General features: G+C 42.7%; 2 protein-coding genes across 3 annotated transcripts; one reads left to right on the top strand and one right to left on the bottom strand.

Annotated features, from left to right (window-relative positions):
* Positions 1-780: 780 nt before the first annotated feature.
* On the bottom strand, positions 781-20108 carry C4H12orf4 (chromosome 4 C12orf4 homolog). 2 transcript variants are annotated; one of them, XM_040062416.1, is made up of 15 exons: positions 20002-20068; positions 19256-19386; positions 18692-18886; positions 18287-18432; positions 17011-17192; positions 15764-15863; positions 15563-15684; positions 14233-14339; positions 12511-12708; positions 11179-11307; positions 10060-10128; positions 8388-8590; positions 3296-3353; positions 1984-2051; positions 781-1038 (listed from the first exon to the last, which is right to left on the bottom strand). In XM_040062416.1, exons 3-15 carry the CDS (start codon positions 18867-18869, stop codon positions 946-948), a joined length of 1653 nt encoding a protein of 550 aa, XP_039918350.1. In that variant the 5' UTR covers positions 18870-18886; positions 19256-19386; positions 20002-20068; the 3' UTR covers positions 781-945. The 2 variants fall into 2 exon arrangements, with proteins under 2 accessions (XP_039918350.1, XP_039918349.1); XM_040062415.1 differs by lacking the exon at positions 19256-19386 and having other exon boundaries at positions 20002-20108.
* On the top strand, positions 20065-26411 carry RAD51AP1 (RAD51 associated protein 1). Its single transcript, XM_040062417.2, has 8 exons — positions 20065-20169; positions 22095-22144; positions 22395-22521; positions 23161-23270; positions 23588-23662; positions 24080-24229; positions 24878-25030; positions 25884-26411. Exons 1-8 carry the CDS (start codon positions 20150-20152, stop codon positions 26009-26011), a joined length of 813 nt encoding a protein of 270 aa, XP_039918351.1. The 5' UTR covers positions 20065-20149; the 3' UTR covers positions 26012-26411.
* The last annotated feature ends 1349 nt before the right edge of the window (positions 26412-27760 follow it).

Below are 27760 nucleotides of genomic sequence, written 5' to 3'. Positions count from 1 at the left end.
GGCCATGGAAGGGCTGCTTCCAGCTCCTGGGTCCACAGCCGAGTTCCAAGATTGTCCATGATGGGGGAAAAGCAGTTCCCAGTGTTCCCCTTATCCCCCATCACTGGGATGCAGGGGTGGTTTGGTTGGGTTTTTTTTTGACTGGATTCAAGTTTGTCCCAAGAAATTTCATAGCTGCATCCTGAGCTGTCTCCCTGGCATTTCTGATTAGTCATAAAATGTTAGTAATTAATAAACAGCAAATTTTATGTGTATAACAGAGTCCAGAACACTTTAGTGTTCCCATGAAGTTGGTCATAGGATAAACTTGTCAATGTGAAGTTTGGAAATAAAGCAAAAAGCGATTATAGCATTAAAAAACAAAACAAAAACAAAAACCCACAGAATTTTAAAGTTTCTGATTATTGTCACAAGTGTATATTGCTTAGATTTTTTTTAACACTTCCACAGTCTACAAAATGTAAGAGGGTAAATGTTTGATTCAAGTCTTTCATTTTGTAGCAATAAAATCACTGTGGTCACTATGACAAATTCCATTGGTTATTCTAAGGAAATACCTGATGTGCTCCATGTTATTTTAAAAGTCTCTGAGAAAATTCAGAAAACGTTTGTCGAAGCCAGAAGACCGCATTCCTAGCATAAGCTCTTATCCTATGTATGAGAATTAACTATATATTTCTGTAGATTTCATACAAGTTATACTGAGTATCTGTCAGATAAAGGTGAGGAATTTATCATCAATCCTGTGCTGAAACAAAGCAAGAGGCAAACATCAGCTGCTACCAGCCAAATACAGATGACATTTATCTTTTATTACAACATGATTCTTGAAATTGCAACAAATGCCACTTTGGGATCATCAGTCCACAGGAAAGAGACGTCCTAGTGCAGAATCTCCTTAATCTCATCCTCTGCCAACAGGATACAGGTTAGTGCCCCAAGAAATCAGTGCTTGGAGGTCAGAGTCAGTGTGGAGGATACTCTGAAGATCTGTGGCAGCATGTTACTCAGCTGGTAAAACATTTCCTCAGAAATTGTCTGGGAAAAAAAACAACCAACACACAAGTAAGCTTTGGATTTTTGTAGTTTGGAAGAATCAAGTCTCTCTCAACTTTGTTTCTTGATATTTAAGAGAATTGCTGCTGTTCAGAAGACAACTAAAATAATTTTCAAACTGTGTGCTATAATTCTACTGAATCCAGTTAAAAGATTGACGTAAAAATACTGGCTCTGTATTTATTTGACATATCCATATATGCATTTCCAGTAGATTTCTTGTTCCAGGGATTGATTATTTCTGCCAAACATACGCAGAACAGCGATGCTTGCTATCTACAGGACTCTTGCTCTCTGCATTTCAGGATGAGAGTCAACTTTGGAATTTATTTGTGGCTTCCTCCTTGCTCACCAGCTTTCTTTGTCAAGAAATACCATGTTACTCCTTTCCTAAGATAACTCTACTTTTACTGCTTTTTAGAACTTGTGCTGGCCATCTTTGGATATCTTCCTGTTTCTGAAGATCAACTCCAAATTAAATAATTTCAGAGTCTAAATTAGAACTAACTTCAAATACCTGGAGCAATTAATGATTTTGTGGAAGCATGATGAGCTTTCTGCTTTGCAGCTTTCCATGTTGTCAGACAACACGAGTAATAAACAACTCAAGTTATGTAAGGCAAGGTTAGCCCATCAGAGTAATGAACAGCAAAACAGTCTCTTTTTCAAAGGTGATGCATTCACCATTTGTAAATGTGAACTTCCCAGTTTGAAATTTTAGCATCCTCTCAGAAAATACCATTGGGTATTCAAGAATACAAACCCACCCTTACTCCTCTTTTATAGGCAAGGAAACAAAACCGGATTGATTAATTTAGACTCACTCAAAAGGCACAGGCAATAGCAAAAAAAAATCACAACCAAATCTGCTGATGTGACTTTTTACCAACAGTCTCCTAGGCTGGATATGTCTTTGGTTTCACCTACCTGTGGTACCAGGAATTGTACAGTCCGAGAAATTCCTCCATCCCATGAGGCCATTTCCATCATGAAACCTAAAAAACCAGCATTGACACTGTCTGGATTACCTGTGCAATTCTCCCCAGCAGCTACAGCGTGAGCAGGCACTGAGAGAGTTTTCACACGCAAGGAGGGTTGGAACTGCCTTAATTAGGGATGTTCTCAACTGCCTTTAAATCAGACTTGGGCAATCTGAATGAAAGGTAGAAAAATCTGATGAAGAGCTCTGCAAAACACCTACACAGAGGACAGGATAATCAGTCCTACTGTGCAGCACAGTGATACACAGCAGAAGTGAGGGCTTCTCCAAACACTGTGTCAGGAGTTCCTTCCATGGCTGCCTTTCACTGAGAAACAGGGGTGACCTCACTGTGGCCCTGCAGTGCCTGAAGGAGCCCACAGGAAAGATGGAGAGAGACTCTTGACAAGGGCCTGGAGTGACAGGACAAGGGGCAATGGCTTCACACTGACAGAGAGCAGGGTTAGATGGGATATAAGACAGAAATTGTTCCCTGTGAGGGTGGTGAGACCCTGGCACAGGTTTCCCAGAGCAGCTGTGGCTGCCCCATCCCTGGCAGTGTCCAAGGCCAGGCTGGATGGGCTCTGAGCAACCTGGGATAGTGGAAGTTGTCTCTGCCCATGGCAAGGGGTTTGAATCTGTAAGGTGCCTTCCAACCCAAACCGTTCTATGATTCTATAGGAAAAAAGCTCACCAGTCGTTTATTGCTCAAGGGATGAACTGCCAAAGGCCACAGGAATCCTCTCGTGGCAAATAAGGACACTCAGAAAAATACTTCTTTAATAGAAGTGGATGATATAGATCACATATCCATTGTGAACTACTAAAAGTCCATTACTGTAAGAAGAGGTTCCTCAAGCAGGTAGTTGAAAGAAAGTGACTGGTTCAACTATTTAAGGGCAGCACACAAAAATGCAGAAAGTAAAAACAGCACTTAGAAAGACAGAAAACCACACTGAGTCATGAGAACTATTCTTTCCTAATATCCAACCTAAACCTGCTTTCTGTCAGCGTGAAGCCACTGCCCCTTGTCCTGGCACTCCAGGCCCTTGTCAAGAGTCTCTCTCCATCTTTCCTGTGGGCTCCCTTCAGGCACTGCAAGGCCACAGTGAGGTCACCCCAAAGCCTTCTCCTCTCCAGGCTGAACCATCCCAATTCCCTCAGCCTCTCCTCCCAGCAGAGCTGCTGCAGCCCTTTAAAGAGTTCACGTCCCTGCTCTGGCCTGGATCCCCAGATCCCACTGGAGCTCCACTCCCGTACCTTTGACGCACTTGAACACGAGCTCTGCCCTCTTCAGGCACCACGGAATGGTCATCTCCTAAAATGAAGAAATAAAAAGCCTCAATGCCCCACAGATCTAACCAGAAAGAATACCAGGGAAAATATTAAAAGCAGTAAGTTTTTTCCCTTAGAATGTAATTTTTAAGCAGCATTTGAGACCTAGTTTTTGAGAACATTCTAGGCAGGTGTACACACCTTACAAGTGACCATAAAACCACCACCACTCCTTACTGCTTGCTAGGAGTGTCAGAACAATATTATCCATTTTTAAGCTGAGATGTTGAATAAAAATGCTATTGGACCCATTGGAAGCTGGGCTGTTCAATTCCCCTGTGGAGCTCCAGAAAAAGTCTACTATTCAACTGATAATTGTCAGGTTCATGCTTCAGCATATCAAAGGCAGGCTCCTGACCACATCCTAACAGCATGATGACTCCTGTCTGTTCTTGATTTTGTTTAAGGTTTCTTGGCATAGCCACGACCTTCAGTAAAACCTTCTCTGTAACACCAGAACTGGAAGAAGCCCTCCTTCCTTAAGATGCATTTATGGTAAGAGAACAAACAAAAATCATTTTCATCTAATGAAGGAGTTTCAGATACCAACAGCAAATCCTTACCTGAAGTTAGATAGCAAAACATGACATGAAAACCACAGCGGTTTAAGATATGGCTACAAGCACTGGGCTAAATAATTTAAAGCTCGTGAAATGTTTTTTGGCTGTATGCTACAAAGCCATGATGACGTAATTCTATCAGAGACAGAGACAGGATGACTTACTGCAAACACTTCTCAGAAAGGAAGTATCTGTTCCTTTCTCTTGTACTCTTTTAACACGAAGATGAGCGTTTTCTACTCTGAAAATAGGAATATAGAAGTGGAAACCAATTTATCATTCTAAGTACCTTTTCAAACTTAAGCTTTACATAGTTTTCTATTCACGAAAGCCAGTCTCTGTTTTGCAATGTCAAACACACAGTGCAATCTGCTCTTATCAGAAAGCTTAATTTCAGGATTAAAGAAAGTTATTTGAGAGGCAAGGTGATCTAAGAATGCCCAGTGGTAACACAACTGATAAACTGAATGTGTGGCTTGATTAAACAACTACTGAAAGCCAAAGTTCTTCCTTAGGTGGGAGGATCTCCTGCCACCCCCCCAAAATACACTGTATGTTAAAAGCAGGGGAAGTTTGAATTATCTTTTCATAAAGCTTTTATTACGCAAATCCCTGCAACCCTAGGTGCTGCTTTTAGGGTATACACCACATTAATCAGACAGAACGATGCTGGACAAGCTTGGGTTTGTACTTTTTTGTTGTTTGGTTGCCTTTTGACTTTTTACATTTTTAAGCATTCTGGAAGCAGCACTTGGTGTTTATTATAACTCATCTGCCCATGTGTGCTTTCTGTCACAAATTAGGTTTACTGTTGGTTTTGATCACTGCTTTGGCTTAGTAAAATGCAAGTGACTAAGAAGTGAAGTTCTCTCTCAGGAGCACCTTGAGCAATCGGGGAACTGAGCCTAACAATGACTGATCAACAGAGCAGGATATGACACCATTCCCTGGACAATTTTAGAGGGACAGAGAGGTTAAATTTTGTGGGCACTCAGGGAAATAACACAATGTTGCTCCATGCAAGCCACAAGAACTGAAAATGACAGAGTAGTGATTCAATTCTAATCCGTCTTCACAAACCCATGAATTCACCACGTTACCAGGAGTTTTCTCTGGTGTGGAAATGATGGAGGTTCAGCTAAACACCAATCCAGAATACAGAGAAGGATGTAAGAAAGCAATAAAGCAAACAAGCCAACCTCCTGGAGGGAGTTTTGGATAATAGCATTCAAGAAAGCTAAAAAAAAACCCAAAATACCTGGAACTTTGGGTGGTTTTCACTAGCAGAGACACACTTCAACACCTTTTAGGATGAAATAATTTTGTCAAATTAAGATTTCTTCTACTCATTTAGGAAAAAAAAAAAAAGAGGGGGGAGGTGTGGAGACCAGCTTCACTGATTAGAAAGACATGCTTCAAACCTTTTGGCTTTATTTTCATTTAATTTCTGACAGGCTCACAAATGGGGCTTCTTAGGGCTTGGGCCTTTGCAGAACCATGTCATAATCAGGTAATTAAACCACTAAAAGTCCACATACATCATGTGAGAAAAATATTTCAAACCAAATTTCAGTGGGTAATTTCAGTAAGAATTAGCAAGGTGTTTAACTCACAGTGGATCTGTGCAAATCCTAAACATTGGATGAGCAGATATAAATTTGGTTGCTTTTTGACTTCTTCAATTTTTAAGCAGGAAAACTCAGACGAGAAACATTTGAGGTCAATACAGCCATCAGTAACCTCTCTATGGACATAAACTATATTCATAAACACAGCTTACACTCCTTTAATTTCTACTTTTTTAAAAAACAATTTTGTCTTAAATTATGGTTAATACAGACATCTGGAGTGAGATCACTGAAGAGTCACATTTTTGCCACTGTTGCTGCGTGGAGAACAGCAATGTTGAAACTACCAAGGGAGGGTGCCAGCTCTGGCATTTTTAGCAATGCCTTGCTGTTAGAGCCATTTCATTCCCCAGTCTACAGCAGATTCCAGTGATCAGACAGTAACACCTCACTCGTCCTGAAATCAAACTTGCCTGCTTTTGCCTTTCTCAGGTATCAAATCCAGTTTCTTTCCTTCATTTAACTTAATGATCAGATCAGAGATCTGTTTTGGTTGTTCTTGCCGTAAGAAAAAACGAAGGAAAACAGAATTCTTCATTTTTTTTCGTAGAAATAATAATGAAATCTGATGGCTTCATTGAGATCAGTACAGTCAAAACTGTCAGAGAGCAGGTTTAGATGGGATATGAGGAAGAAATTCTTCCCTGTGAGAGTGCTGAGGCCCTGGCACAGGTTGCCCAGAGAAGCTGTGGCTGCTTCATCCTTGGAAATATTCCAGGAAAGGTTGGATGGGGCTTGGAGCAACCTGGGATAGTGGAAGGTGTCCCTGCCCATGGCAGGTGATGGGACAGGAGGAGCTTTAAAGGTCCCTTCCAACCCAAAGCAGTCTGTGATTCTGTGATTACTTTTGTGAGGTTATAAACACCACTCTTCTGGCTGCAGAGGAGAAAACCTTTGGGAAAAGCACAGAGAACACTGTTAATGAATGCCTGTCCCAGGGAAGCATGGAAACATCTCTGCAGCTGGGCTCCTGGTTAACCACCTCACAAAAATGTTCTTCTGTAGGTGGCAAATGCAGAGTCAGAACTGCGGCTGCCAAAGGCACCGAGTTCAGGGCAGCTTTCAGAAATCTCTCGTCATTCACTCTTCCCTCAACAAGGAGCTACAGATTTGTGTGCCTCAAATGAGGTCAGCCAGCTGCCAAGCACTGTAATAAGCAAGCTGCTAATGCAAGTCATACAAAGCAGCGGTGCCTAAACACACGCTTACCATCCGGCTCACCTTCTGCAAAGACTTAGAGCTTAACACAAAAGGCAAATGGTTTTACCAGGACCTTTTATGAATCCAGCACCAGACAAGAAGATAATTCTTCAGGTTCACACATTCCAAGGCATGTTGAATGCTTGGTCACATGCTTTATTTGAAGTTTAAAATACAGATACGCAGACAGAAGCTAAAACTAACCATCTTTAAAGGAAAGAAAAAACAGAAAAAGAATATAATCAAGTGGCACCCTGATTGAGAAAAAGGTCAATATATTAAATAAATTTCTGAAACACAGGAACTGGGTCCTATGAGTGACCCAGGCTGCTCTCCTGCATGTTGATTACTTGCCTTTGTGCCCAAAAAAGGTCCCACTACAAGAGACGAAAAATTTCAGAAATAATCTCATCTGTTCTTAAAAGTCTATTTTTATGTACGGAAATACATCCTTTAGAGGCTTCATTATAGGGTGTTTTTACCTTTTTCACTGTTTGCTTTTCAGGATAATAGACCCAAATCCTGCAAAGAAGAGTCACTTCTACTCTGTGTTCCAATCAAATTCTGTTATAAAACTAGTCACTGTTAAAGGTAATCCACTGGTGAGCATTTATCTTGCTGTGAGTCAGCCACTTTGCACAAAGGAAAGGCAATATTGAATTTACAAGTGTTACTTAGAAGAAACCCCTCCAACAGACTAATTGTTACTGACATCTTTGCATGGATGACAGAATTACCTTCTTTTTCTCATTTCTTTAGGTTTACACACTTTCCAGCTCTTCAAGATATGAGGCATATGGCTGCACTCCCTGCCCATTGCTTCTTTCCCTGCCTTCCCTTTCCCTTTTCTTCCCTGTGAGCCAGCTGTGACAGAGAAAAGAGGCTGCCAATAGTTTTAAATTGCTGTGCACTGAGAAACGTTACAGCTGATTGAGAGACGAGCCCTCTACATCAGAGTCCCACTACAGAAGAAAATACAAATCCCAGCACAGTAAGTAAGAACACAGAGCACCAGCAATATGCTGCCTCTTGCCCAGCCAGTTATTTGAGGGGACTTAAGAGAGGAAACAGGGACAGAAATTAGGCAGTGGAGGAGGAGACAGTTCAAAGTGAAGGTGGAATTTGGTTGCTCCTGTGTAGGGCTGAGGTGGTAGAACATTTACAGAAGGCAAAGGTGCTGTTTAGATTTACTGAACTCTAAGCCAAGCTTTGGCAGTTCTGCTGCTTCCAAAACTCAGTTTTAATGTTTTACAGCTAATGAAAATTAAAAGTGGGGAGCTGGTATCTGCATCAGCAACTCTGAAGGTAGAGTTTCTAAGCAAGAGCTTCCAGCTGTGTAGTCCCATCTTAATTATTAATACTTGTACAACTGCAGTGAGCTGGATCCAGGAAGTGAACTGTCCAAAAAGAGGGGTGGGAATAAAAACTTTGAGTGATTCAGCTGCCTGAGATGTTCTCAACTGGTCCAGCTGCTTAACTTGGGTCACCACGTAGATACAAGTGCCATGTGGCACGGCAGAAGCCCGTGAGTGAGAAAAACCATCCCACTTGGCCTAAATCAGCATGAAACACCCGCTCTGCAAAAATCGAAGGATATTCAAACCAGCCCAAACGTTTCCAATCACTTACTTCCGACATTTCATGCACCAGCAGGAGGGGAATGCTGATGGTGGTGATGTCGTGTGTGCAGCAGACCTTGAGGATGTTCCTGAGCCCCATGATGGCCGGGTCCCGAGCGGTCACATTCACAGACCTGATGTTGTCGTCCACGCACAGGTGAAAGGCGACGTGGATTTCTGAGAGGTTGGAGTGCCGTGTGATGTAGAACTCTCCTGCACAATAAGGCAAACCAGAAATCATGGCAGTGATCTGTACTGAAATCCCGTTGTTTGGCAATGTAAGAAAGGAAAGAGGCAAATACAAATATACAGCAGAGATGGGGACATACACAGGAGATCCAAAATCTCTTGGACTGTTATACATCCATCCCACACTCTCTCCACGGCTTTGATGGGTTCCACAGGCATCAGGGCCACATGGTGTAATAAACCATAACAGTGCCAGTACAGGATATGATCTCTATATAGCACAAAACAGAAAAACAAACCCAGAGGAGGTGCAATCCTCAAAATACACAATGCAAGCACGGAATTGCAGACAGATGTGGGAGGCGGAAAGGCCAAAAAAGGATGGGTTCAAATAAAGGATGCACAGAGCCTGTGGAAAAAGATAGTGGGTTATGTAACAACTGAGATACGGCGCTGGAACACAAAGGGATCAGTGACCATTAGGATTTAAAATAATTCAGAGTAGCGGGAAGGTGAGTTAGAGAGTTGTTTGAAAAAAGTAACCAAGACATCTTGTTGGGGGTATTTTTAGATTTGGTATTCATTTGTGAGAGGCAGTGAAACACACATCTCTCCATCGTTCCTTTGCACTAGAGATCTACAGTCCACAGTACAGTCAAGGGAAAAGCAAGTATGCAATGCCCCCACTGTTTCAGTCAACAAATAAACATCTTCCTTCAAACCTATTCCCACTGGCCACTGAAGTTAAGATCCTTTCTTTGAACTGGAACAGAATGGGCCTGTACTAATTCTGGATGACTGCTAAGGAGGCAGGAATCCCCAGCAGTGACCATCCACGAGCAGTAACAGACAGGCCACTGCTGCAAGACACACCTGGATTTATCCGGTCCAAGTTGATTTATAATCCACTCCCACTAACAATCTTTCAGGCAGTCACGAAATCAATTTTAATAAGCCCCTCACTCAACCATGGGGGGGTTGTACGGACTTATTTCCTCCCCCTTCAACTGAATATTCATCTTCAAATTCCACAGCAGCCTCCCTTACTAAACATCACAATATACACAGAAGACAAGTTTACCTGACAGAGGGACTTTTCAAAGTTAAAAAGTCCACTCAAAAATGCTTTTCTGTGCAACAGTGACATACATATAGCCATTTTCAAAAATAAAATTAGCTGCTAGTATTGAAGTGTCACCTTTTCCCCAAGATGCTCGGAGATCTTTTTTATTTCACCCTCAAATTCCAAGAGGAAATTTTAGGCAAAGAGAGGTGATTTGCCCCACGTCATGTGATGCAGTGGTGAAGCTGGGAATAGAAACCAGATGTCCTGACACCCAGTTCTCTGCCTCAGCCACAGCAACATCCTTCTCTTCTGATTGAGGTCAGCTTGGGTTCAGTTTATAATTTATGTTCTGACTTTAGAGCTAAAAATGTGGACGTATGAAACACAATTTGCTTCAGGAAGAGGGGGTCAATGCCACACAACTCACCCGGCAAAATGTTCGACTGGTTTCGTTCGATATTCTTCAATTTATCTTCATTCCCACTGATTTTGTTTTCTGTGTATGAACACAGGGAACAAATATTAATCATATTCTCCGTTAATTAAACTTGGGCATGAAAAGGCTCATGTACTGATATCTGGCTTGAATTTTGACTGTGGAGTTACCATAAGGTCCCCAAAATGCAAGGGGGGTTGGTAAAAGTGTTTTTGTTCTCTTCAACACACCCCAAACTGAATCCTAACCCCAAATCACTGCCCTTCTTACTTACCATTCTATGCTATTTCTTCATTTGGACAAAAGCAATCACTATATTCTCCGACATAAACTGAAACTTTGGAGACTGCCCCCACAACCACAGAGTATCTTGCTATTACTATTTCAATAATGTAATAAATTAAAACAAATTTGTTCCTAAGAGATTTACATAAATCAGCAGCATAAAACCACCTTTCACCATTTCCCCTGAGATGCACGTTCTCAAGGGAACTTGCTTTTCTGTGTACTCGTATTTGTTCATGTTCCTGATGCACTTCAATCACATAAAGTAGCCCTTTGCAGGGAAAACAAAGTTTCATGATGTACAATTGCACTGTCTAAACACCGTGTGGTCAGAGCATTCCCCAGCCATCTGCAAACACAACTGCAGGGAAAACCGTTCCCAAAGCTTTGATCAGCACTAAAAAGCTAAATACACGTTTAGGCAATTTGTTATTTGGTTTTCAGCATTTACTTTAAAGGAAGGGGGAAAAGCCGTAAACTCCTTTTCTGCAACTTTTAAAGATTTAAATGTAAATGGCAAAAAAAGGGTAAAGACAGATAAAGTTTGCGCTGCTACAGGCAGTTTGGAAAAGCAGAATGGCCTGGTGTACTTCCCATGCCGTTAAAAGGTGACTTCTGTATGTTGATTCATTTTAAAGGAGCAGCAAAGACAACAGCCGAGCGTCACATTATCTCTGTGAATTTCATGCACTTCCTCGATGAACCCAAACATTCCTTTTTACAGATGAAGTAACTGCAGAAGAGTGGCATCAACTCTGCCCTGCCCACAAACATCCAGCTGACCGCTGTTCTATTTCAAGGAGGGTAATTTTGGTTGTCACTGACCATGGTGTCTTTTTGTCTTGCTGCTACGCTGTGCTCTGGCCTTAAGTACAACCTTCTGGACAATTTCAAGTTGTTCTTGGATTCCAGGAAAATGGAAATCCGTGCATTCTTGGCAAACGGTTGCGAAATCTAGGAAAAAAATAAGATTGAAATGCACATCCTGAGGTTGTGCTCAGTAACATTATGTAATTCTACTCTACTGATCAAGTAAATCCAGCTATAAAGGCAAACTCTCCAAAAGCAGATAAAGCCCTACTGGACTCCTCTTCCAAAATTTATTGAGGATTGTATTTGGCAAATTGTGACATTGTCCCATACTTTCCCCTCTGCTGTGGCTGCAGGATCTAGTTGGTGGCTAGAAGATGCAATTTTGTGTTTAATGGCATTATTTAAAATGTCTGCTTTCTCTCATTACCTAAAATTTAGCATAAACCCAGATCTTCTCCTTTTGTCATTCATTTAAATATTTAAACAGTTATAAAAGTACCTGCAAAATAAGTACAAGTACAAAAAAAAACAAAAAAACAAACAAAACTGTTACAATTAAACAACTTGGAAACCATCAACACCACAAATGCAACTGCAGTTTTTCCTGGTCCACTTCCCACTCCTTCTTACTACAAGCCTGATTCCAACTGTTTCCAGGAAATATCACCACAGCACATTTTTTTAATGGCATGCAAGAATAAAGGTAAGTAATAGTCAAAAAAAGACATTCCAAGTGTGAGTATTTTGGCATTAAACTTCAAGATGGAGGTGGGAAAGTCAAACAGCAATAAACAGAAGTTTCAGTGGTGAACCTTGATAGAAAACACCATCACAGACCCCACTCAAAAGACATGCACTTAAAATGGCTATTAATCAAACTTTCCAGGAGCAGGGAAGTCATATTCCTTTTGTTTATGGAATTCACAGTATCAAAAGCACATGGTGTTTTTATGTATTTACCTATCACTTTAAAATCTGGGCACATTTCTTTTCCATTTTTGCAAATAGGTTCAGTGTGATAATCTGGTATTGCAGAGTTAGAAACTCCTATAATACATTTGCCTAAATCAATATTGAAGGGTCCTCTTCAATACTGTTTGTTACTCAGACACGAAACGTAGGGAAGAGATGAGAGGTAACAGCACAACGCTCTCCCCCGCCCTCATCCATCTCTCTTCTTGCATTTGTTAGCCTTTTGCAATACCACATCCAAAACACGAGCGCCTCCACCGAATTTTCATTTTACGAAGAATATTTTTCCGTGAGAGAAGACAGCAAGATTTTATTCTGATTTATTATTTCATTCGTTTTCCCTGACACGACACCTCCCACTGGAAGGCTCACCTCTTTTGATGCCGCTGTACGAGCTGATCCTGTTATCCACCAGTAACACCAGGCCACAGAGGGAGGTTGAGTAGAGGGACATTGCAGTCTGAAGCCTGTGCAGCTTCACCCCACTGCGGTGATTGCGCTTGTGTTTGCAGAAATCCAGCATATCGGCTCTCAGCAGCCTCAGGTTGTGCATGGTCTTCAGCTGAGCTCCTGCACAGAGCACACGTGGCTTAATCCCAGTGGAAGACTAAACTCAGGACTGGGATTGAAATGCAGGGGCACAAAGTGCTTCTCTAAAGGTCTGTAAGGGAGCTGTGACCAGTAACACCCAGAGGAAGTTCTCAGCCACACACGTTCAGTTTTACAGACGCATCAGCAATTTGCAAAGTAGCAACAAAAACGTGGTGTTTTCACAAAGTGAGGCTTGTCCATACCTGAAATGAGCCTTGTTCCCACTGCAGAATCACAGAATTATTAAGGATGGAAAAGACTTCCAAAATCAAGTCCAACTTGTGCCCAATCCCCACCTTGTCATCAGTCCAGAGGACTGAGTTCCACGTCTAGGCATTCCTTGGACACCTCCAGGGATGGGGACTCCAAACCTCCCCGGGCAGCCCCTCCCAACCCTTTCTGTGACAAAACTCTTCCTGAGGAATACTGCAAGGCTAGGGATGAAGTACTGATGTGTGGTGGTATATCCTTCCCCCCCCCTCCCCAGAACCACCCCACAAGCCCAGGAACTCCTGCCAGGCCTCAGCATTTGTGCAAGGAGCTGGGTGCTGGGACATCCCTTGGCCATGCCAGGAACTGCTGCATGGCTGAAGTGGGAGCTGCATGGAGGGGAAGGGATCATCAGGCAGCCCCTGGAAACATCCCCTACCTGATCCATGGCATGAGGGGAGCAGCACCATTGCTGCTGGTGTTTTGGAAACTCCAGCAATTCAACCTGAGGATGTATGTTTCCCAAATGACCCAAGACAATCATGTTATGACCCTACAGTGGTCCTCAGGGATGTTCTTGGAGCATTCCTGCTCCGCAGCAGGCAGCAGCAGCATCTCCCTCTGACAGAGATGCCTCTAGGAGCTTGCCAGCTCCCAAGTTTGTGAGAGGAGGAGGATGGTTGCTGCCCATCTCTGCCTAAATCATTTTAGATTTGGTTGTAATCCATTTTTCCTCTCGGTGTTTTATCTATACAGCAATAGAGCGAATCTTGCCTTTGAACTTTTTCGCTCTTTTGCAAATTTGTACCAAACCTGCTTTGGCTGATGCCTTTGCTGGTGATTTTTTAAGTGACCAAAACCACTCCTGCACAACATAACATGGTCAAAACAGCACAAGAAGATTCTATTGCACAAACAAAAATACAGATTGCAAGTATGCATTCCGCTGTCAACTGATCGTGGGAAGTGAATTTCGTAAACTCATTTTTCTACCAAATATAAGAAAAGTCGAAGTATCATTTAGGTAATATGTTTTGCTGTTGCTGTGACTTTTTACATGAGTCAGCCAACCAAAATGGATAAAAATTTGTTTTTAGAATATTTTCCATTAAGATTTCCACCTATTTCAGACATTGTTTGATACAGTTTATGCTGTTCTCTTACACATATAAAGAACAAACACGAAACAATTCCAAACTATGGATTATACACATTGAGAGTTAAATACTGTAAATAATACATGCCTTGGATACATTATTTATTACCAGCTGTTACTTGGTTTACTCCACTTACCTAAGTGAATAGTAAAGCTTTCTTCTAACAGCCTCTGTTCTTCGTAGATTCTCCCATTTCCTTCCACAGATTCCCTCAGCTGGCTGGGCTGAACTTTAATTTCATCACTAAAAAAATGAGAAAAGTACCAAAAAGTTAATCCCAATTTTTATTCAAGACCAACAACTTTGGAAAAGTTATTCCAAGTTTTCTCAGCTGGTCTGTGGAAACCAGGAGACCAAACCTATGAACATGAGCTCCACACATGAGGTTTCACCTTTACCTTCCTGGCAGTAGGAAGAGGAGACTCCACTGTTAGATTTACATGACTTGGCCCATTTGTAAAGCATTCCAAGACTGAGAAATAAAATTAAGTCACAATATCTAGTTATAACATAGTAAAAATGCAGGAATAAAAGGAAAACAAAAAGAATTCTCCTCAGCCTATTTACAACAAAACCTTATTTATGAAGTTATTAGATAAAGTGTTTCTTTTCTCCTTCCCACACAAAATGGGAGATTAAAAACCACCTTATCAAATGTTCCACAGTGCTCAAAATACCAGGAAACATTTCAGGTATCAGTTTTATTTTTTTCCCCTAAATTCAACTGTCTGGTATTGATACAACAAATACTGTTCCTAAAACTTGAAAGAACATTGGCATCTCTCCAATTTGTTTCTGCATTAGTGAGAAGTTTCTCTGTTTTCAAAGTACCTGACCTCCAAAAACCTTTTATAAACTTGCAAGCAGTTCTACTGATTTCAACTGCCAAGTACCAATGTACTAGTGATAAAGAATAAAGTCAATTTACAAATTCTAACTTCCCTGCCATTTCCTCAAACAGAGGAAAGCTTCTCATTCAACTCTCTCCACAAGCATTCACACTAAAATATTCTATTTTTTAGGTGTCCAGTGACATACACATAGAAAAAGAAAAGAGGCTTGTTAATTCAAACCATTCTTACCATTATTTAAAGTACCATTATTCTCCAGAACATGCTTAGGTGGTAACAGAAAGCCTTGTGGAACAGTGTTAAAGACAGACATAGGAAGGAAAGGCAAAACAGGAGGAAATTCCACTCATGTCAAGCTGTACTTTAGTGCATTACAACACTTTTTGGTACAGAGAAGTCGTAACATCACACAGTGAAGAAACTCCTAAAATTACACATAATTTTTTATGATGGTCTATTTGCCTCTGATATGCTTTGATTATCCTAGGTAAATTATTTATAGAAATTATCATATCATAATAAATAGGACTATAGTATCCTATTTAAAAGATTATGTAAATGCAAATCCTTTGAACTATTTCAGCTGGAATTAAGCATCACAGAAGAATTAAATACCTGACTGAGCTGTTGTTGGGATTCTTTAGGTCCTGATGAAGCTTTATCACCCACTCCTGATATTCCTGCTTCTGGATCGCAGTAGTCTGTTTTAGTTCATTGGCCCATTTGTTCTCCAAATCCTGACAGGAGAGCAATGGTAATTTGAGTGGTGTGGGTGTTCTTTTGAAGGTGATTATGTGCATGACATGTTCTAGTTACCTGCTGAGACTCAAAATGCTGAGCTGCTAAGGAATTCACATCCTGGTCAGTCAGTGACTTCCCAAGCTCCTGCATCACCTTATCCATTTCAGCTCCTTGCCTGAAAGAGAAGCAAACACAGACTTCAGAAGACTGGCAGCAGAACACCCTTTGCTGTGAAACAGCAGCAAACTTGGTTGTTTGTCACTGACAGAATGAACAGTCACAGATTTAGCAATGAAAATCCACAAAACAAACTGGAGTTAAGGGTCAGGGATTAAAATCAGCTCCTGTGTAAATAGAACACCACTTACCCTCATTTGGGACAGCCTCAGCTCCACCAACAGGGTTGTGATAAATTCCAACAGAAATATAAATTCCAGCAGAGTCAATACACAGCTACATCGCTCCTGAGCCCTACAACAATACTCCCCTTTCTTCTGTATGCACACTTGAGAAAAGGAAACGAGTAACAAAAGATTTGCTAACACCTGGCACCCCTGACCCCCAAACTAGAAATATGTACAATTCAGTCCAGAAAAAACCATAGTATGAACTGATTATGCACTGTCTAATGCAAGCTTGAACATACACAGCTCAAGAGGAATATTGCCATTCAGAATGCTAAACCAGACCTACTGAAACTACTCTGGCACAAAAAGAAAAATCCACATTCAACATGTTCCCTCTTGTGGATAAAGGAGTCACCTGCAGCTATGCAAGCTTATTCCAGAACTCAGGACTCGAACTCCACACTTTCTGGAAATCAAGATTTATATTCTCCTCAGTCACTGAAAATAATAGAAGGCCATCAAAGTAATATAAGGTAGCTGACCCTAATGACATCATAGAATTACGGAATGGTTTGGGCTGGAAAGGACATGAATGTTCATTTCATTCCACCCCCCTGCCATGGGCAGGGACACCTTTCACCAGACCAGGCTGCTCAGAGCCCATCCAGCCTGGCCTTGGACACTGCCAGGGATGGGGCAGCCACAGCTTCTCTGGACAACCTGTGCCAGGGCCTCACCACCCCCTGAGTAAAGAATTTTTTCCTAATATCCAATCTAAATTTCCACTCTTTCAGTTTGAAGTCATTCCCCCTTGCCCGATCCCTACACACTCTTGTGCCACCCAAGTGTTGTAAGACTTTGGGTTTACACAGACAAATTCAAGCTGCACACGTTGTCCTATGAGTTAACACACTCAGTGGCAGGTACCCCTGTTTAATAAAAGAGAGGAAAACCTAAATAGTAAAAATGGAATACCTTTCACGTAGTTTTTTTAATTCCACGTCCCTTTCACTTATTAATTCTGAGATGCTAACAAAATAATTGTGTTCCAGGTTTAACAGCATTTCAGAAGCTGGAGAATGGATCAGATCATGATAAACGTCTGCAAAATCTTCATCCCAGCTGGTTTCTTCAGGTTTGGCATGTTCCAACGTTGTCTAAAGGAAATGTAAGAGATTTTAAAGGATAAGGTACCTCTTAGAACATATAACGATCCCTCATAATGGTAGGGTAAAACCATGGGGACCCACACACAGCCTTTACCATATATAAATTATCTTCCCTAATTTAACCTTTCTGAGTTCTACTTTAGCTCTCAATTCTCTCCTCTCCCATTTTTTCTCTTTCAAAGCAACTAAAGTCAGAATCATTAAGGTTTGGACTACAGCGGGGAATTACCAATTTTCACACAACACCAGCTTGCAAAGAACAGCAATATCCACAATTATATTTGCACCTGATGAGTTTTAGATAAGGCCCAAAACACCAGCTGTGCAAACCAAAATGTTTTGCCAGTAAGGATGACTAACCTCGGATGTCACTAAGAATCTGACCAACAACACTGAACTAAGAAAAGCTATTTTTATTGAACAAAGAATGGCCCAAGAACGCCAGTTTTGCAAGCTTTTTCTGGATTTTTTCACATTTTTCTCTATTTCATGAGAAGCAAATTCCATTCCTATAAACTTTTCCTCAAAGACTGCAGGTTTGTTATTCTTTTTAACTCTTCGCTAGGACTCCTCCAGTTCTTTTGCACTCCACTATTTTTAAGATCCCACATGAAACTGGAGACATTATTCCAGCCAAAGCCTCATCCTTCCTAAATAATGTGAAATAGTTGTATGAACTCAAAAAATGAATTGAAAAGTCTCTCTCAACTGTACACTTCCTCTTTCTAGCCTTAATTGCTGTTACTGAGATTTAGGATAGGAGTGTCACTTCATTACTTCTTGCTTTAATTTCAAGCCACTATAAGCCTTATGCCTATTTTTTGTTTGAATATCAACTGCTAAATTAACAAATGGTTGGCCTCTCTATTTTCTGTCTTTTTACTCTATTAAGTTCAAGAAAAATCTGCCTAAGAACCTTGTAGGATGAAGACTTGATGCTCACTTTCACATAAGAAGAAAAAACTTGCAAGAATTGCAGTGAATTTTAGTGTAATATTTCATCCTTACAACTGTGATTGCACACACACACATACGCTCACAAAAGCAAGCCTTGAATATTAACTTTCTAGCCTTAATCTTACCTCTTTATAAGCTTTAGCCCAAGTATCTGCCAGCTGGTTGATGTCTACTTTTCCTGATTTCACTGCTTCCAGAGCCACTTCAGCTTCTCTGTCATAATCTTTTATAGTTTCCTCTTCTACAAATTTACTGAGAGATTGCTTCAGATCTGTTACAACAAGAAAATGGTCCATCAACAGAACACATCAGTAATCACCAAGGAAACCTGTAAAGTTTTTCACCTGAAAACCTTTTCCTTGCTAGCACTTGCTAGCACTGACAGTAATCTTCTTTGACGTTTTGCTGTTTAAACACCAATTTTGTAAACACTGTTCCAGCAAAACACTCTCAGTTTGGTTTTTTAGAGCAAGCTCTAAGACACCTGTGGACAAGGACGCACGAGATTAATTTAAGAAATCAATTCATACCATTTTCTATAAAGCACGGCAGGTTGTGCAGAACCATCAGCCGTCCGTGCAGATGACTGATGTTCTCTTGCACAGGGAATTTGAGAGGCACGGTAAGCACCAAATGTTCATTTCCAGCTCTGAATTTGTACACATAGTCTCTCTCTCTAGTTAAAGCTTTTCCTTTATTAGGCTTCATCCTCTTGAGATTGTTTTCTGCAATAGAAATTAAAGTAACAAGAAAGTAAAATGAATTCTTTTTTGTAAACTCAGAAGTAAAAAATGGTAATGAAAAGCCATGGCTTTGCTAATAATTAACAGCCAAAAATACTTAAACCCCCCCCAATTTTCCTAGATACTCAGTTTTGATTTCCAAGTACATGCATCGGGAACTGAAGCGTAAATACCAGTTTCCAAAATATCAAGTGCTTCTAAAATGTATTTGAGTGCGTCAATATATAAACTTGGGTAATTGCTCTTAAAAATTACAGCGTAAATCTCCTGACTTAAAATCGAAACCAGGGCAGATGGGAATCCTGATACGTAGAAAATTAACTGAAACACCCTGATTTCTGCCACACATGCCTCAAAAGCTGAGATCCCGCAGAGTGCACAGAGATTTTATTTCCTCCTTTCTGCAGGTGCAAGGCCTGGGCAGTGGGGGAGCAGATGTTTGCAACGATTTTTAGAAAGAGCCGATTCTGTCCTTCCGTAACCTGTATTAAAAATAAGCCAAAAGAGATGCAAGGGGGCAGTGTACAGAGTGAAAATACAGGCTGGGATAAAAAACGTACCCAGAGGAGAAGAAAGGCAATAAAAATTAAAAATTCTACAGCAAAACTCACGGGTTTAGGGTGTTTGTGGGGAGAGGGGGGAGGGGGGTTGGGTGGGTTTTTCTGCGAACAAACATAACGTGTTAGACACAGATGAAACAAGCCAGTTTAAAAACAAACATCTCAGGACAACCAATATTGATGCGAGGCGGTGTCCCGGCCCCTCTGGGATTGGGATTCAAAGGGAAATCCTGGCAAACACGAACCCCGGCACGCTCTTTCCGCTGCTCCCCGATGCAGCGCGGAGGCGGGGAGGAAGCTGATGGAGAGGGAGCAGGGGACAAACCCCCTGATCTAAAGAGGGCCTCCTACTCCTGAAATCGCCGGCTCGAAGCCGGCACGACACGGCCTGCGAGAGCCCATCCGCCCCATCCCCGCCGCGGCGAGCTCCCGCTGCCCGCGGAGCGCGAAGGAGGGAACGCGGACAGCGGGACCCGGCTCGTCCCGTCCCGTCCCGTCCCGTCCCGTCCCGTCCCGTCCCGTCCCGTCCCGACTCACCCGGCTCCGGGCGGGCAGCCGCGGGTTAAGCGGGCCGCGGGGCAGGGAGAGCCGGGATGTTCCGCCTACCGCGTCCCGTCATCGCAGCTGCGTGTCGGCGGCGGCACTTTCGGCGCTGCTGTGGCGAACGCGCCGAGCGGCGGCGGTGATGGCGCGGCCGGTCAGGAGGTGCGTGTGCCGGGGCTGAGGGGCGAGGGGCTCCCCGATCCCCTCGGGGCCTCTGGGGGGTTCCAGGCTGGGCCCTTTCCCTTCCAGCGGAGCGGTCGTAATCAGTCGTGATCGGCACAGGGCCGTGTTGGAGGCCTGGCATTAGTGGCGTCCTCCGCGGTTCTGTCGTCGAATGGTTTGGGTTGGAAGGGACCTTAAAGCCCATCCAGTTCCAACCCCTTACTATGGGCAGGGACACCTGCCACTGTCCCAGGTTGCTCAGAGCCCATCCAGCCTGGCCTTGGACACTGCCAGGGATGGGGCAGCCACAGCTGCTCTGGGCAGCCTGTGCCAGGGTCTCACCACCCTCACAGGGAACAATTTCTTCCTCATATCCCATCTAAACCTGCTCTCTGTCAGTGTGAAGCCATTGCCCCTTGTCCTGTCACTCCAGGCCCTTGTCAAGAGTCTCTCTCCATCTTTCCTGTGGGCTCCTTCAGGCTCTGCAAGGCCACAGTGAGGTCACCCCAAAGCCTTCTCCTCTCCAGGCTGAACCATCCCAATTCCCTCAGCCTTTCCTCCCAGCAGAGCTGCTCCATCCCTGTGCTGCCCTTGGTGTCCCTGCTCTGGCCTGGCTCCAGCAGCTCCCTGTGCTTCCTGTGCTGGCCCAGGGCTGGATGCAGCCCTGCAGGTGTGATAATACTGGGCTTAGTGTTGTTTAAATTGCACATCCGTGACTTGGATGAGGGGGTCGATGATCAGCACTTCACAGATGACATAAAGCTGGGAGGAGTGGCCAATACCCCGGAGAGTGCCGTGCAGCCCTTCAGAGGAACATGGTCAGGTTGCAGAGATTGGCAGAGAAAAAGTGTCTAAAATTCAACAAAGCCATATGCAGCATTCTGCCCATGGGAAGGAATAGCCCCATGCACCAGCACAGCATGGGGGTGACCTCCTGGCCAGCAGCTCTGCTGAGAAGGACCTGGTGGACAACAGGCTCTCCATGAGCCAGCAGTGCCCTGGGGGACAGGAAGGCCAATGGAACCCTGGGGTGCACTGGGAAGAGCAGTGCCAGCAGCTCAGGGAGTGATCCTGCCCCTCTGCCCAGCCCTGGGAGGCACATCTGGAGAGCTGTGCCCAGCTCTGGGCTCCTCAGCACAGGAGGCACAGGGAGCTCCTGGAGCGGGGCCAGCGGAGGCTGCAGAGATGATTCAGGGCCTGGAGCAGCTGTGACAGGGAAAGGCTGAGGGAGCTGGGGCTGTCCAGCCTGGAGAGGAGCCCCAGCTGAGAGGGGCCCTCATCCCTGGGTGTCCCTGTGAGCAGGGAGGGCTCAGAGCAGGGCCCAGGCTCTGCTCCAGGGGGCCCAGCAATGGCACCAGAGGAACGGGCAGGAGCTGAGCCCAGGAGGTTCCACCTGGACAGGAGGCAGAACTTCTTCCCTGGGCAGTGACCAAGGACTGAAGAGATTGTCCAGAGAGGGTGCGGAGCCTTTTAAAAAAAAATTACAGTCTATCCCTAATAACCCACTGTGTACAGTTGCACTGGTTATAGGTTTATCTCTGCTCTCTGTACCCCGGGACAGGACCCAGGGAATGGCTGGAGCTTTGCCATGGGAGGGTTAGTTTGGCTATCAGGAAAAGATTCTTGCCCCAGAGTGTGGTGGAGCACTGGAACAGGGAATGGTCACAGCCCCAAGGCTGCCAGAGCTCCAGGAGCGTTTGGACAGCACTCAGGGATGCACAGGGTGTCCTGAGCAGGGCCAGGAGCTGGACTGAATGATCCTTGTGGGTCCCTTCCAACTCATGGATAATCCGTGATTCTGTCCACCTGAACACACATTGCTTTTTTTCCTTGTAAAACATTGTTTACCCAAAAGTGTTACCAAATCAAGATGCTCAGTCAGGAAGGATTAATACTGTTGTTTTGTTTTGTTTTGTTTGTCACAGGAACAAGAAAGTTGTTGATTATTCTCAGTTTGGAGATTTGGAAGATGATGGTAAGTGAGATATTCTTGTACATCAAGAATTTGAAATCATTACCTCTTACATAAAAGCACATGTAAAAGAGAGTGTTGAATTTTCTTTTTAAATACATTTAAAGATAGAACAATTACAGCTGTTGTGTTCTTTTAAAATAAGATTAATTTCCAAGAAAGGTTATCTTGATGTATTTTCAGTGTGCAATGAAAATTACGAAATTTAAGAATATAGGAAAACTCAAGAGAGCTTGTTGCTGTTTTCCAACAGATGAAGACTTTGCACCCTCAAGCAAAAAATCCAGAACACAGCTCAAGGAATCAAAGAAGGAGAAAAAAGAGAAGCCAAAAAAGCCCAAAGAAGTGACTCCATCACAGACACAGACACTTAGTAAGAGGTAAGAAATGTTGTGGTCAACTCTGTGTAAAACTGGATTTCAATAAGAACATTTGGGTTTAGTTTCTTTTCCACTAGAATTTTAAGCAGCTCAGAACAAACAACTAATTCATGACTGTAATAAATATTTTGAGCCTTATTGATGAACCTTCAAATAACTCTAAAAATTCTGAGTTTCTTAGGGACCCCTAAGCCAGAGAAATATAAAGACAAGTTTGATTTCTTCCAAAAGAACATATTTGAAGGAAGATACGAAGTCAGTGTCAATAAAGAAATCTAATTATTATTAGTAGAGGTGTGTTTAAATATTACATTTTGGTGTGGCATTTCAAACAAAGGCAGTCACTGGTTTTTTTCCTGTAGTAATGCCAGTTAATAGTACATATATCGATATATAGATATTTGCACATATATACTGTTTACAATCATAATGCTTTAAAGTATAGAGTGCTTTAAAAATTAGTGTTTTGTCTAAATAATTTCAAAATGTAATATTTGTTACACAATATGCTATAAATATGTATTGAAATCTTAATCTCTTCACACTTATCTGAATTTTAAAGAGTTCACTGAGCCAGAAATAGTTCTATAATACTCATATAATTGTTTTATTATTTAACATGTTGGCATTTTTCCCCAGGTTATCCTTGGATGACAAACTTTATAAAAGAGATTTGGAAGTTGCCTTAGCCTTATCTGTCAAAGAAAAACCTGCAAATCCCCAAGAAGTGCAAAATTCAGAAGAACAAGGTTACTTTACAGTTCCATGCAACACTCTTTATTTATGTGCAGTGAATTTGAACGTGGCAATTTGTTTTACACTGAAATAAGTTGAAAATCGTGTTTTATTTCAAGATGTCAGTACAAGAGAGAGTTTCTAGGTATTGCCTGTTTTCTTACGTTCCTGGGGTTTTTTTTCTGTGAGAGAAGTAACTCTTCTATAACATCTTCTAAATATATACTTGGATTAGAGACAGATAAAAACTTCAGCTATTTAAATTTCTAGTATTTTTACTTTTATAATGTGTTTTTGTATAGTAATGTTTTTTTCATGGATCTTAAAACAGGTAAAAATATTGAATCAGAAAATACACAGAGGAGACCCCCTTTTTCCAACTGTAGTGTAGACACTGAACTTTTAGGTAAGTTGTTCTCACATTCTTTTCACAAAGAGCATTTAAGTAGCTTATCTCTTCTTTGTTTCCATTGGTTTATATTTTTGTTGTTGATGTGGAAAAGAGAGTCTTTAATAAAGGTTGAAGGATGTGTCAATTCTTTCATTAAAAATTTGGTCCCAGTCTTAAAATGAACAGACCTGTGGATTGCTGAATTTTTTGTCTTCTTTTTGTTAGCTTGATGACAGATAAATGTTGATGAATTTGACAAGGAGAAAATAAAGTGAGAAGCACATGAAAACAAGTGTCAGTGATAATGCTTCTGAATAGTCTAACTTCATATCACCAAAATGAACTCTGGGGACTCAAATACCAAATTATTTTAGAGGAAGAGAATAGATTTACTGTGAATTTGAGCTGATTGAACCACTTTCTGTTTTGTAGGTCTTAATCGGGTTATGGATGATGATGCACCTGAGGGTGATGGGGGGCAAAAGACAGCTTCAGCCAAAGTTCCAGCACATCACAAGTCATTGGTGGTTGACAGTGAGGACAGAGCCCGTGATCCCGATTCTGAGCCAGAGTCTCTCCCCAGTAAGTTCTGCTCCACTAAAACTCTCTCCTTAGATGTGCTTTGGATGGGATGCCTTGCATTTAGTTTGGATTTATAGTGAAATTGGCTCTGTTTTTACTGTATTTTCCCTTACTCCCCCCTTACTGAAGCATTATCCCCTCATATTTGTGACATCTTATTTGCGCTTTCAACACTAAATTTGCACACTGGAGCTTATTCTCTCCCAAACCAGCAAAACGTCACTGCTTCTCTGCATTTGTATGTCAGGAGAAATTCCTTCTGCACTTGTTGTCCAGGAAAGTTTCATATCTTTAAAGATCCTCTATTCATTTTTCCAGTTGTTTTCTGGGGTTTGTGTCAAAACAGTGACTCTGGAGTAGTATCAGGTGTTGGAGATTTCACTGTTGGCTTTGTTTAAGCTTATTTTAAAAAGCAAGTAACTTCTCTTCTTTCCTTCCTGGGACTGTCATCTTTTGGAGGAGCAAGCTGCATCCATGTCTGCCATTCCCTAAGAGGCAAGGTGTCTGTGTAAATATTTACTGCTTCGAGATGGGACACTCTAGTACCACCCTCACTGTTTCTGCTGTGCGGTGATCTGTCATCCTCCGTGATGATTTCTCTGCTAAAGAGCAATCTTTCTAAAGTAATTTCTTATTTTTCCATCCCAGCATCACCAATAGTTTCTCCGTCCTGGATAGCAGAGCACAACTCTGAGCCGAGGCAGAAGGTGATGTGCAGTCCCTCAGAGGCGGCTGGGAGGCCTCTGCGTGCATCGAGTCCCGTCACAGACAGAAAGCCGAAATGGACACCGCCAGCTATGGGTGAGGCTGCAGCTATAGACACAGACATGAGCTGACTTAAGCTTTTAGCAATCTCTCCTAAAAGCAAACAAGAAATTAAACTATTCCAGGAAAATGCCTGCCCTTTATATACATTTTATAAAGATTTCCTTTGGACAGGTTTAAAACAAAAAAGAGAGAAAGGAAGAAAAGCTGTTATCTATGTTTCTTTTATAGCATTATCCTTAACTCCTTTATCTGCATGGGGCTTATAAAATGTTTTCCAAACTGTGGATCGGACCTCAATCAAAAGATCTTGTCATGTCCATTTCTCTCTTATTTAGAGCTTTCTTTATCTCTGGTATGTGCTAAATTATTATCTATTCCAAACAAAGACTATTAAAAAAAAATCTGGAGTATTTTAGCTGCTGTAATAAAGCAAATGCTTCAAAGCTTTATTTTCTCAAGGTGTTTGAGCATGCTGCTGCTGAGTCCTGATTCGTTGATTTTTCTTCATATTTACCCTTCTTTTCCGTGCATGGTTCTTTCTGTTTGGCTCCTTTCCCTCAAGTCCTCGTTTTGCCATTGGAGCTGTGTTCCATGTTTCTCTGAGGAGTGCCTGAAAATGCCCAGGATGCTGGGAACAGTTGCCCAGCGTAGCTGCAGCGTGTGGCTGGGTAATTAACTGTGCACCACGCCTGCTGCGCTGGCTCCCAGAGAGAGGAATCCCTGGGGAGTGATTCCCACGTGCCTCTGTGGTTCGGACCTTTTTGCACTCTCTTCAGAATGCTTCTTTTGACCTGCTAAGAGTATTACTAGAAGACAACAGTCATATGGTATTTTTTCCCCCCTTTAAATTTCTAATACCTTCTTTTTGTTTTAAAATCATCTCCAGCTCCATCAGGAAGCAGTAATGCCTCTGTGAAATGTGTTCCTGTTAAGTCACCTACTCACTGCCTTAGACTTGGCCTCTCCAGGCTGGCAAGAGTCAAACCTCTCCACCCCAGTGCTACCAGCAGTTAAATGGTCAGTGACAAAGTGCCACACAGAGGAAAAGACTGTGGGAAGGCTTTTGCTGATAAACAGAGGGTGGGCAGCATCCTGGAATCATCCATTCTGGAGGACTCTCGTTACGGATGTGTCTGATGTTAGGATGAGTTTTTATTCTGCTAATTGCTAGGCATCTTTAAGTGCTACTGAATAATAATGTTATTTAACCAAAGTGACATCTGGGCCACCAGCTTTTTGATGTATTATATTTAGAGATGTTGGTTTGTGATAATTTTAATTCTTTTTATACCTAAACTCCTGGCATTAACATAGTCTAGACAGCACTATGGCAGTATGGATAACAGGGAAATGTTTTTTAGAATGTTGTATTTAAAAAAAAAATACCTAAAATAAAACACTTTATAATATCTAACTGTATCCCTTGAATTTATTAATTTTGAAGGTCAGGTTAAATGTTGGTTGCAGTCTGGCAGATATTTTTGCCTGTGTATGCTCTTACTGGAAGTCAGCAGCATTAGTCAGGCTCAGACAACGAGGAATTTCCTTGGAGCTCCTGGGGCTTCATTGAGGATCATGATACCATGCTAAGGTAGGGAGTTTCTTAAAGCAGTGAAGAGATTGTTACTAATTAATGAAACTGAGCTATTATTAATCCACAGTGTCAGTAATTTCCTATCTAAGCCTATGGATTACAGTGGATGGCAGCAGATCATTTCTCCATGTATTACTCGTGACTCAGGGAATTGCATTAACAAAGGAATATCATAGAATCATGGGATGGCTGGGGTTGGGAGGGACCTTAAAGATCATCCACTTCCAACCCCCCCACCATGGGCAGGGACACCTGCCACTATCCCAGGTTCCTTAGAGCCTCATCCAGCCTGGCCTTGGACACTGCCAGGAATGGGGCAGCCACAGCTGCTCTGGGCAGCCTGTGCCAGGGCTTCAGCACCCTCACAGGGAACAATTTCTCCCTCATATCCCATCTAAACCTGCTCTCTGTCAGTGTGAAGCCATTGCCCCTTGTCCTGTCACTCCAGACCCTTGCCAAGAGTCTCTCTCCATCTTTCCTGTGGGCTCCTTCAGGCACTGCAAGGCCACAGTGAGGTCACCCCAAAGCCTTCTCCTCTCCAGGCTGAACCATCCCAATCCCCTCAGCCTTTCCTCCCAGCAGAGCTGCTCCATCCCTGTGCTGCCCTTGGTGTCCCTGCTCTGGCCTGGCTCCAGCAGCTCCCTGTGCTTCCTGTGCTGGCCCAGGGCTGGATGCAGCCCTGCAGGGGGGTCTCAGCAGAGCGGGGCAGAGGGGCAGAATCCCCCCTCCCCTGCTGCCCTGGGGCTCTGGGTGCAGCCCAGCACAGGGGGCTCTGGCTCCCAGCGCACACGGCTGGGGCAGGGCCAGCTCTCACCCACAGCACCCCCAAGTCCTTCTGCCAGGGCTGCTCCCTCTGCTCATCCCCAGCCTGCATTGATCCCAGGGCTTGTCCTTATCCAGGTGCAGCACCAGCATCTGGTCTCATAAATCCCCATGAGATTCCCATGGGCCACTTCTGGAGCCTGTCCAGGACCCTCCAGATGATGTCTGGTCCTTCGGGGGTTATCTCTGCCTTGGCAAAGCGTTCTGTTAATGGTTTCACTGATTCCTTGCAGACTGGTTGTCTGTTTGCTGTTGATGCATTATCAATCAGGTTATTGTGAGGCAAAGATCACTATTCCAGCTTTCATTATTTTTGAAGAAAACAGAATTTAGTTTTGATTCAGAAA

The sequence above is a fragment of the Hirundo rustica genome, chromosome 4 (genome assembly GCF_015227805.2).
Source record: "Hirundo rustica isolate bHirRus1 chromosome 4, bHirRus1.pri.v3, whole genome shotgun sequence".
Classification (NCBI taxonomy): Eukaryota; Metazoa; Chordata; class Aves; order Passeriformes; family Hirundinidae; genus Hirundo; species Hirundo rustica.
Note: the sequence above shows the minus strand (reverse complement) of the source record. Positions and strands in the feature narration are given on the sequence as shown.